The sequence below is a fragment of the Arachis hypogaea genome, chromosome 12, assembly GCF_003086295.3.
Source record: "Arachis hypogaea cultivar Tifrunner chromosome 12, arahy.Tifrunner.gnm2.J5K5, whole genome shotgun sequence".
NCBI lineage: Eukaryota > Viridiplantae > Streptophyta > Magnoliopsida > Fabales > Fabaceae > Arachis > Arachis hypogaea.
The window spans coordinates 1,310,009-1,322,508 of NC_092047.1; the positions used below are offsets into that span (position 1 = coordinate 1,310,009).

Here is a 12,500-nt window from a genome sequence, read left to right on the forward strand (position 1 = left end):
CCACATCCAACTCAAAATCTTTAGGTGTCAAATTAATAGAGCTCTCATGTCACAAACTCCTCACTCTTCTTTGTTTTCTTTGATTTGAGACTAACTTCAACAATCAACGCTTCTCACACTTACAACACTAACACAAATCTGCACTAAAGTAGTTATTTTTTACTTTCTGTGAACAAAACCAAAACAACATCATTTTCCCATGATTATAAAACATCTCCACCTGAAAACCTTTTCTTCTTCTTTTTCAAATCGCTGTCAATGATAATATATGGTCTCGTATATACACATGTATATCACTATTCAGCACCTTCATTCTACTACAAATTAAACTATTCAAACTAAGAATATCGGATGTAACTTAATTTCATAAATTAGCTCATAAAATGAAAAATATTTCACATTTATAAATTTTCTAAAGACATTATCGTTAAAAATGTGAGACTTGTAATGCTTCTTTTACTACTAAGAAGTAAGAACAATAATAATCTACAACATAAAAATTTATAAATAAATAACTCAACTATATTAAATTAGCTAAACTCTAATACTATAATATCAATTGAATCATATTATATTATCCTAATAATCAAACGAGAATTTATCAAATTTAAGAACATTTATATATACATCAACAAATTAAATATATAAAATATTACAGTCCTGTATATATAAAATCAACTTTAAAGTTTTATAAAATGTTATTAAATTGATGTATATTCCTTCTGTGTCAACTTTCAGACCTACCTGATGATCTATTTATTATTATATTGGAAGAAATAAAACTTTGAACCTTGATTATATTAAATAAAACAACATCAAGATCCAAATCTTGGGGTATGAGTTAGAACATATAAATGTGTGAGCTTACCAATAATCAACACACACAATAAGTGTATAGCCATATGTCCATGGCAACTTATAATCGTCAAGGATCATTTAGCAAAGCCAAAAGATTGGGTTCAACATCAAGTTTTTTCTCCATCTTCTTCCTATTTGTTCTTGCTGCAAGCTCCACTTTCATCATCCATTATTGGATTGACTTTGTAAGTTTTATTTATTTATTTGTTATTTCTCTTAATTATTTTCCTAATTAATTATCTTCATGTTAATAAAATTCTATGCATATATATAGTTTGATATTTTTATGATATGCATGTTTTTTTTTTTTTATTTGTAGCTTAATCTTTTACTTCAATTTCCTTCTCTATATATATATCTCCCTTATATTTAGTTGTCATTTGTAATTAAACTCTTAAGAAGTGGTCTTCATATACTTTCTTATACGAACATAAATAAATTAAAGGAGAAGCTAAGCATGATATCCATAAAACAAAAAAGTTATATAGTTTAATTTACTTACAAAGCTACATGTATGTATGTGTATATAATTATATATACGAGACAATTAAGGGCTATTTTTTTTTTATCAATATTAGTTAATATTTTATTTTTATGATATTAGGATTTAAGATCTAGAATTTAGAATATAATATTTAAAATTTTAAAATTAGTTAAATATTAATTAAAAATAATAAATTGATATATTAAAAAAAGTGTTTACATATTTTATTAAATTTTTGTTAGTAAATTTATTATTTAAAAACTATGTAAATCTATAAATCTCATATTTTTATTGTATAAACTTTTTTACAAAACTAATATATTAAAAGTAAACTCTAACACTATACTGCAATATTAGATTTTAATTAATTAAAAGGAATAAAAGTCAACATAGCTTGTATATATTTTAGGTGACAGAAAAAGATAATTGACTATATTATTATTGCTGGTGATGAAAAACCATCTCATAACTTGTATAATTAAGATTAGAGAAGTTGATCTGTTTTCTAAAATAAATGTTATTCTAATGTATCTATTAGAGATATAACCATTAATGTTGCCTTTTTTTATCGGCTTAAATTTTTGGAATGAATTGTTTCATAATATGGTATCAGAGTTTTATGTCCGAAAGGACAAGAATTCGATCATTGGTAAACCCAAAAATAAAAAAAAATGTTGTGAATGCTGTACTATCTCCAAAATTTCTCATGGCACAATTTAATTTAATTTATATAGTTATGTATAAATATATATTATTTAATTTAATTTTAATATCAATATATATATAGCACATAGTTATTTGTTATATATGGAAAAAAACCTACCATATGATAGAGATCAAAGATGATCAAACGAGATAAGACGATACCGAGATTAAAGTCAAAACACGCAATTGCTATGGAATAAAATCAAAACTTGCCAACTTTTTCAGAATAAATAAATAGGATTTAATTAAAAGTTTTAATTAGTACAGAGACTTTATTACAACGGAGTAATTAAACCTGTTTAGATTAACAATTCCCTACTTTGATACACAAATAACATTATTGTATTTTCTAGCGTTATTGACTTACTATATTAATATATTTATTAAAATTAAATGATATGTAGCGGAATTCTTTTTTTTTTTAATATTATTTTTGGTTTTTTGGAGTATAAATTTTGCGGGAAGCGTGCAGGCCGCCGGAGTTGACAAAGTAAAGGAATGAAATATTAGAATTTAGAAGGGTCTCTAATTGTATTTTACCAAACTTAATATTATGGTGGAAATTTAGGTGCAATCGATTTCACGTAAAGCTGATAGGTGAGAGTTGTTAGATGATTTGACTGATTTGACTAAATTTTTATCTAATAATTCTTAACTATCAACTTCACGTGAAATCGACTGCACCGCACCTGAATTTTCACCTAATATTATACGAGGCAAAAACAAAGTAAACAACATTAGCGGGAAGAAGAAAAATTTCCGTGGTGCATTAAATATCTAACAAAGAACGAATTACAAAGACACCCAAAAAAAAGGGAAGGGATTACAAGAGGAAATTTAGAATACTATTAGATTAAGATTTAGTTTAGTGAAATTTTATTTTTAAAAATAATTTATAAAATTTAATTTTATAAAAATAGTATTTTAAAAATGATAACATCTATATTTAATAAATCAAATTAAAAATAACTTTAAATAAGCACAAATAACAATAATTATATTTGATAAAATATTTTAAATTTTAAACATATTATATTAAACATATTAAAAATCAATTGATTTATGAGGTTATATTAAATTTTTTAATTTTTATAAGTACAAATTATTTATAAAAAATTACTTTAGATATTTTTAAAAGTATTTATATATTTAAAAAATTATAAGCACAAATACATAACTTTTTTAATTTATAAAAAACAAAATTAAATAAAAATTTATACTTTTAAAAAACACAAATACTTTTTAAATTTTTTTTATCAAAATTAAGTTTAAGATTATGTCTCCCACTCTCTCTAATCTTAAGAACACAAATACTTTTTAAAAATTTTTTTTTATCAAATTATTAAGTTTAGGATTGATGTCTCCCACTCTCCCAAGTTTTGTTATATGTCCAAGCTATACTGGGTTAGTTATTATAAATTTATAATAAAAAAGTCAACCACAATGGGTACTTACTACTTAAGAGAGTGCGTCTTAGCTTGGGACGCTTAAAAATTTAATGTATTATTTTAACCTTTTTATTTGTAATTATTTTTTAAAATAATCGATTATGTAATAATTAATTTATGTTCAGATACTTTAGTTGAAAAGTGAATTTAAGTAATTATTTATTGTGTCTAGAATATATAAATGAGTAAAAGCTATTTTTAGTGGAAATAATTATAAAAACAGGTATGAAATAATAATTATTTATATTATTTAATATCTAATAGTTGAGATCAAATTAGTAAAATAATTAATATTAGAAAGAATATATAAAAAAATAAGCTTCGCTTTTAAAAATATCGTTTGCTTTCACTTATGATTTTTTTTTTTAATATTAGCTTCAAATTATCAGTAGTTGGGATATAAGTAGTAATGGAAAGTATAAATTAATTCAAACAGATCACTCGTTTAATTTAATCCAAACCAAGTAAGATTATAATAACTTGAACTGAATTGATTCTATATTAACAAATCATGTATGAATCGGATTAGAGTTTAAATAGAATTGAATTTTAAATATACTTTTAAGAATAATATTATACATCTAAGTTTTTTTATTAATCAAGTTAAATCAAGTTAGTCTAACACGATAAAATTAGTTATAGTTAACATTATTTTAAATTTTATTATTTAATTTAGTTAAATTTAATTTATAAAAAGACCTAAATAGATAGTATTACTCTCTATTTTTAAAACCAATCCAATAGCTAAACTAACCTTTTTTTTTATGATACTATATAACTAAATCATTTTATCAACCAAATTTAATCAAGTTAGTTTACTAGCTTTAAGGATGAATAACAAAAATTGGCCAATGAGTTATAACTCAAATGATATAGTCTCTCCATATTTAATTAAAAGATTGCGGGTTCAAATCTTCTATCTTTGGTAAAAAAAAAAAATGAATAACAAAAATTGTAGTTAAAAAAAAAAGGAAGAAAATATAAGATGAGACATAAAAAGAATAAAAAAAAGACTTAGTTAAACTATTCATTACAAAAGTAACTTGTTTACTTATATTCATCCTAATTTTTTGCTAATAAGAAATAGAATCATGGCGAGATATGGAGAGATATTTTTGGAACATTTTTGTCATTTTAAGAATACAAAAAAATTAATCATTTGTGTTGACAATGAATAATGCATACCCTAGAATCCTAGATAACACCAAAATGAGCTCTTTATTATTTTTCCTTACAAAATAAATTAAAAATTAACCACTTCTTTTTCTTTAAAATTACAAAAAAAAAAAAAATCCCTTTTACAAAGGCAGTCATAAGTAGTCAACTATAAACCAACAATTGTTGTATAAACAAAACCATGTGTATCAATATCAATATCATTATACATTTCAATGAAAAAGCAGAGAAGATGATAATAATAATAATAATAGTTTAATTACTCTATTAGTCCTATAGTTTCGTAAAATTTTCAATTAAGTCTTTATACTTTTTTTTTTATTGGGTCCCTGCACCAATTTTTTTTTTCAATTAGGTCCTTCTTAATAGTAATTGACTTAATTGTATAGGAACCAAATTAAAAAAAAAATTATGCAGAAACTAAAATAAAAGGAAAAAAAAAATATAGGGACTCAATTGAAGAAAAAAATTGGTGCAGAGATCTAATTAAAAGGAAAAAAAGTATAAGGACCTAATTGAAAATTTCGCAAAACTATAGGAACCAACAGAGTAATTAAACCAATAATAATAATAATAATAATATAATTAAGGTTATTATGATAATAAATGAAAGAGATTCTATATTTAGTGTGAAATTGAAAATTGTGAGTATATATATAATGATATATGAAGGGCCAATAAAGAGTAGAAGAGTTGCATGATGCAATTGGAAATTTGGCAGATACACGCCATCCATAGTTTTATTTATAGTCAACAAAACCTTCTTTCTTAGCTTTGTAGAAGTTCATGCCTTACCTCTCATCCCAAATTCATTATTCATGGTGGACAAGGCTCATAATACTAATGGCTGCTCTCACTCATTTCTTCCCATCATGACAAGATGGCTCTTCCTTTTTGCTTTCCTCTTTCTCTTTCTTACAAGCCACTATTTTCTGGAAACTGACCTTGTAAGTCTCACAATTTCAACTCTTTGTGATTCATGATACATAATATATTAGGTCTTAGCTAGGGTATGCATGCTTTCTTTAAAAATTTATTAAGGATATAATTCTATACACATGCTTCTTCTTTTATTTAATATAATTCTATAATTTGCAAGTTTTGAAAGGCATGCAAAACACAGAAGAAACATATATTATGTTGATAGATAAATTCAAATTATATTATTTACATAGTGTTTTTGAGTCTTCTCCAAGTTAGTGTTTTTGCTTTAAATCTCTAATGCTCCTACAATTAATGATCCAAAAAACATGTTCCTCTGGGTTCAAGGTTGAAGACTAGTCTTTTTTTTTTTTTTTTTTTTAAAGGAGATGAGATAGGGAAATAAAAGCAGGCATATTAAAAGGAAAAATAAAAAGAAAGTTGGTAAAAGAACGAAAAAAGTGGAGTTATTTTTTCATCTTTATTAAGGAGAAAAATGTGATAAATAAAATACTAATAATGGAAGATTGTATAGTTCACAATCATGGTACGGTGGTGGTTAATTAAGAAAGAAATAAAAGGAAAATCTCGTGGGATGTTACTTTCCAAAAACTTGTATGATTTAGTGCATGATGCCTAATAATAATAATAATAATAATAATAATCAGATGATGATGATGATGATGATGATGATGAGAATAATAATTATCCTATACATGTGGTAATGGGATTTGTATGCATTGTAATAAAAAAAATACAATGCCATATTAATTATATTATTTTCCGTTATACATACATATGATTTCTTTCTAAGTTTTTCTTTTTTATTTCTATCTTGGTCGTCCTTTTGACAATTCAATATCCAAGCTCACGTTGTGCTGTGTGTTTGATTCTAATAACATATATATAGATAGATTGACCAAAGAGAAAAACAAAGATTATAATAACATACATGGATCCCTTGTACCTACCATTTGTGCATGAAAAATTGAAGAATGATGTGTTATTGAAGTAAACTACACTATTTTTCTTTAATTTTATTTATTTATTTATGTTTGTTGTGGGACCATTATGTCCAAATGTGCGTACACGATAATCGATCAATAATAATATTCATCCCTTCAACTTTACAAATATATATTAAAAATAAATTAAATAATATATATTTATATAAAATATATAATATTTAATTTAGTAATTTATGTTTAATATATACACAATATTTTTTATTATTTATAAATCTACTTATATTGTTTTAGTAAATAAATTTGGATAATAGTTATTAGTATACACCTTATATTTCAATTATTTTTATTTGTACTTATGTGGTCATATAATTGATGTGACTTAAATCAATAAAATCAGAAGAAATTCAAATTTAGATAGGTGTTTTTAAGTTTTATTTTGTTGGCCTTATGTCCTTGTCTCTATTTATATTCTCAAGTTTATATTATTCCATAAATGTCACTGTATATTATCAATTTATAATTTTTTGTGGACTAAAATCCGTATATTTAATACATTTTCTAAAATATTTACCATCAACTAATTTTGATTTATAAGCTAAGGAGCTATAGTTCAAATAGTATAATCTCTCTATACTTATCTAGAAGTCGCATATTTGAGTAGAAAATAGAAAAAAAAAACTAATTTTGATTTATAATGTTTAAAGTTATATTAAAAAAATTGAATGGATTTAACACTATTTTCTTTTTCTCAGAGCAAATTTACAAGCTCTACAATCCTGAAGACAATTACAATCTTCAATGGGAAACCCGAACCGCCATTGCATTGCAGCAATGAAAGCTCAAGCATATGCAATTCTAACTACCCAGATAAATTTGAACCGAATGATAGAACATCAACATCATGCCCAGAATACTTCAGATGGATCCATGAAGATCTGAAGCCATGGGAGAAAACAGGGATCACAAGAGACATGGTTGACAGGGGACAAAACGTGTCACACTTTAGGCTTGTGATTGTGAATGGAAAAGCTTACATTGAAAAATACAAGAAATCGTTTCAAACCAGGGATGTTTTTACAATATGGGGAATCTTACAACTTCTAAGGTTGTATCCTGGGCAAGTACCTGATTTGGAGCTCATGTTTCAATGTGGAGATAAGACTGTGGTGGAAAAGGGTCTATATTATGCAGGTGGACCACTTGCTAATGTTTCACCTCCTCCTATTTTTCACTATTGTGGAAATAATGATTCATTTGACATTGTCTTCCCTGATTGGACCTTCTGGGGTTGGTAAAGCTTCTATATTCCCTTAATTAGTTCTTATTAGTTATTTCTATTGTATACAAATAAATCTCTCTGCATATAAATATTGTTTTTTTAATTATTGAAAATATGTTGTCCTAGAAGTAAATATTTTATTTTCATTCCTCTGTTTTTCATTGTTTCACTTGATGAAGGTGTAATCTTATTTCATTTCATTTATTTGATAAAACATTAAACAAAAATTACATTTTTTTCAATAGGGCTGAACTCCACATAAGTCCATGGGAATCAACACTGCAAAGTATACAAGAAGGAAACAAAAGGGTGAAATGGAAGGATAGGGTACCCTATGCTTTTTGGAAGGGTAACCCTACTGTCTCTCTTCTTAGGAAAAACCTTTGTAAGTGCAATGTCACAGATAAAAAAGATTGGAATGCCAGAATATATAGTGTGGTAAGCATATAACTTTTAAGCCTTGCTAACTCTATGTGTTTAAGTAGTTAATTGCATTGTTTTAAGACACAATAATTAATTTTTGATTTTCGTTTTTTAGCAATGGCTTGATGAGAGAGAGAAAAATTTTCAAGACACAAAACTGGGAGATCAATGTACCTACAGGTAAGTAAAACTTGTCAAATTTAGAGAAATGTAGATTGTGAACATATTAGTGACTAAATTTGTTGATGTTATTACAAATTAAAGGTACAAGATATATGCAGAAGGTGCTACTTGGTCAGTGAGTGAAAAATACATAATAGCATGTGACTCAATGACAATGTTCATAGAGCCTCAATACTTTGACTTCTTCACAAGAAACATGGTACCTCTGCAACATTATTGGCCTATCAGCACCACCAACATGTGTGAGGACATCAAGTTCGCCGTTGACTGGGGCAATTCTCACCAAGACAAGGCACAGCAGATTGGAAAAAGAGGATCAGATTACATCATTGACAATCTCAAAATGAAGTATGTGTATGATTACATGTTGCACTTACTAAAAGAATATGCTAAGCTCCAAAGGTTCAAACCCAGAATACCTGAAAGAGCGAAAGAGATGTGTCCTGAGAGAATGGCATGTTCTCTGCGCAATGGACCAAGAAAGAGATACATGTATGAATCCATTGTTAAGTCACCAAGTTCCACACTTCCATGTTCCATGCCTCCTCCTTATGAACCTCAAGCTCTTCAACATTTACTTCATCAAAAGGATAATTTAATTGACAAAGTCAGGTTAAGGTCTCTTAATGATGCTGCTAAAAAGCAATGAATTGGATTATTATATACCATGTCATGTTATGCTAAAAATTCAAAGGAGTTTCCCTTCAATCCCTGCATGTTTTGTTACTAATAGTTACTTCTAGTCTAACGAATTAAGCATTTCAAAGAATTCTAGTTTACTAAAACAGTTTTAAAGCCCAAACAAAGAGATCATCATAAAGTTTCATTTACTTAACTTTGTAAACAAAAACCAGCACTAAGAATGCAATTTAGTTTCCACTGATATTCCCATGGTACTGTTATTGCTTCAGGAAATGTTTGGACTTAGTTATTAATTAGTATTAGATGTTGACGTGTTAAGTGTTATGCCGACATTAAAAGAGTAATTAAAAGAGCCAGATTCAGAGGCTACAATATAAAAAGGGTGAATTCTATTCTACCCTTTCTAAAATAGAGGGTAAATTACCCCTTGTGATATATACAGTGATTATTCATAAATTATTCTTCTACCAGAATTTTAAGATTCACGTTATCTTCTCTTTTCTTTTCAATTGACGCGATGTTTCTCTTGAAACTTGATAGTAGTGTTATTTTTATAATCCGCACCAAATACACCTCTTCTTCAATTTTAAAACCATAATTCCTCTCAAATCCAATCACCATTTTCAATCAATTAGATTAGGATTTTAAACTTGTTCATATGCTTTCAATCTCTCATTTCAACGAGCACATCTATTAATTTTTCATCTATCTTCTTTCTAAGATTTTCTTCCTAGTATTTTTCTTAAAATTCATTCGGATCAACAATGATACTCCTCTTCAAATAACCAACCCTCATAGCCTTGTATAACTATATAACAAAAACAAATCAAAATATTAGTTAGTCATAAAAACAATGAGTCAATAATTATCATCTTAGGATTTTTATTATCTGAATAATGATTGAAAAATAATTTAAGAACAATTAAAGATTAAAAAAAATACCTTGATATTTCTTTTCACGCACCAATTACCATCATTTTTAAATAATATATCAGAAATTTCTATCAGTTTTTTTAGCTCGCTCGTTTTTAGAATTTTCTAGCGATCGTATTAGAGATAGCAATTAGATTTGACGATCTCATTCGAACTTTGAAACTCTGATTGAAACATAATTTATCAATAATCATTGTATATGGCACAAGGGATAATTTACCATTTATTTTAGAGAGAACATGGTAGAGTTCACCTATAAAAAATGACTTGATTTCAAAGTTTATAATATTCTAATAACCATTGATGCAACAAGAGGCAGGATAACAATGACTTGTCACATTGTCGCCACTAAAAACGTGTTACCAATCTTAATTTTCTGAATTTTCTATTTCAAAAGAATAATATTCTAGCCACACGTACGTGGTAGTTAGAGGATACTTCTTTTTTCTTATATTTTTTATCAATAAAAAAAAGGTTTAAATATTAGAAATAGAACTTGCGTGAATTGAAGTTCTTCCGTTAATTTCCAACTAGGTTTTACACACTCTCTCTCTCTTATTTTGATTCCTAGCATTCTTCTTCATTCTTTTTTTGTTTCCCACCTCTTCAACATATAAATTGTATATAATAAAACAAATGTTCTGATAAAATTACATAGAAACTATATATATATACACGATCCATGTTATAGCTTTAGCAAGATGGCATGCATGAAGAAGAAGACTAAGAAGTTGGAAAAGAAGAAGAGGAAGAAAAAGAATTTAGATTAAGATCTATTCTCACAAACACTGACTAATTAATAGTAATATATTTTTGTTGTAATAATAAATATTTCAAACACTGGCTAATATAATGGCGAAAACTTAAATACACTTAAAATATATGGAGGATGTTTTCATAAAGACGCAAAACATTTTTTTGTAAATACACTTATATGTGTCGCATTATTATTGGACGTATTAATGAACTGGTTATTTTTGAATTTTTTAATAAATTATAATAAAATGGATTTTTTTATAACAATAACAATAAACCTAATTGTTATTAGATTCGGTCGAACCGACCAATTTACATAACTTATTGGATCATAGTTTTTTTTTTTAAAATCAGGGATATAATTGTTTTTTTATAAAAAAATTGAAACATGATTCGGTTAAATTGTGTAAATCAATCGGATCAAATCGGATTTAATAATTATAATGCGGACAATTAGATTTATTATTTGTTGTTATAATAAACCAATTTTATTATAATTTACTAAAAAATAAATTATTAATCGATTTAATAAAAATATCTAATAATATCATGACACATGTAAATATCTTAAAAAAAAATATTTTTAGTATCTTTGTCGAAGTGCTCTCCAAAATATATTATATGTACTAGTATTTAAACCCTCTTTTAAGTCTTCTTAGTAAAAAACTGAAGTGAAAAGAGAAAGTTACGGTTGAAACTTAGAATGGGCAGAAACAACAAAAATAATGTGTCCTATATTATTTTTTACTTATCATTTATTTAAAACATGGAAATAAAGTGGGCCAGACTGTAATATAATAGTTAATAATATAAGAAAAGAAGCAAAATGTCTGAAAATAGACATTTCTTATTCCATAAAAAATATTTTTTTATTAAATTTAAAAAGAAAAAGTAGATAAATAATGTGCAAAAAGAATTGAATTAAATTCATAAAAAGAAATAAAATTAAAATCCAGGTTCTGAAAATTCAAGCGAAAATAGAGAAAATTGTAAAAACGAAGTTGTAGTAGAAAGGTGGAGGTGTGGGCCTGTGGGGCACAGGCACCCAATAAGTAATAACATGTGTTGTGTGTTGTTCAGAGTTTTTCTCATAAATCATAATGGTTGCTGCCGCATTACCCTGTTACAACTACCGGACAAATCCAATACATCATACATCCTCGTCACACACCCCACACACTATTTTTTCCCTTCTTTTTAAGTTATCGTTTTTTTTTCCTTCTAAAATTAGCAGTAAAATTCAAATTCGTAATTTTTAATGAATATTAAAAAAATTATGTTATTTAAATTATAATTTGTTGGTTTTTTTTAAGTTATTTTATTTTTAAGCTGAAAACTCAATTACATCTAATTTTATAAAAAGTTGATAACTACGAATTATTACATTATAATTTAATTAAATTTATTAAATTATTTAATAATTTTTAACTATTAATTTTACATAAAATTAATTATAACTGAATATTAACCTATTTTTAATTAAATTAATAATAATAATAATAATAATAATAATAATAATAATAATAATAATAATAATAATAATAATAATAATACCATATATTGCTTCATATGGTAGATATGATACCTACTTTTTTCATAAAATTCTCATCGATTAAAATTTCGATGATAATAATTCTATTAGATAAATAATAATAACATTAATAATTATTTTGTGATAAAATAAAATGATAAATTATCTAATTGATAATGCTATTTTTTCTATA

General features: G+C 25.7%; 1 protein-coding gene across 2 annotated transcripts; it reads left to right on the forward strand.

The window, feature by feature from the left end:
• Positions 1-831: 831 nt before the first annotated feature.
• LOC112726235 (uncharacterized) lies at positions 832-9,328 on the forward strand. Of its 2 annotated transcripts, none has more exons than XM_025775546.3 (5): positions 832-1,043; positions 7,313-7,851; positions 8,085-8,277; positions 8,378-8,442; positions 8,527-9,328. In XM_025775546.3, exons 1-5 carry the CDS (start codon positions 903-905, stop codon positions 9,092-9,094), a joined length of 1,506 nt encoding a protein of 501 aa, XP_025631331.1. In that variant the 5' UTR covers positions 832-902; the 3' UTR covers positions 9,095-9,328. The 2 variants fall into 2 exon arrangements, with proteins under 2 accessions (XP_025631331.1, XP_025631332.1); XM_025775547.2 differs by lacking the exon at positions 832-1,043 and adding an exon at positions 5,348-5,618 and having other exon boundaries at positions 8,527-9,153.
• The last annotated feature ends 3,172 nt before the right edge of the window (positions 9,329-12,500 follow it).

Bases quoted from the DNA above. Each gene is read 5' to 3' on its own strand.
- LOC112726235 (XM_025775546.3), top strand. From the start codon at position 903: ATGTCCATGGCAACTTATAATCGTCAAGGATCATTTAGCAAAGCCAAA. The intron at 8,278-8,377 runs GTAAGCATATAA...TTCGTTTTTTAG, and splicing joins ATGCCAGAATATATAGTGTG to CAATGGCTTGATGAGAGAGA. The intron at 8,443-8,526 runs GTAAGTAAAACT...TACAAATTAAAG, and splicing joins GGAGATCAATGTACCTACAG to GTACAAGATATATGCAGAAG.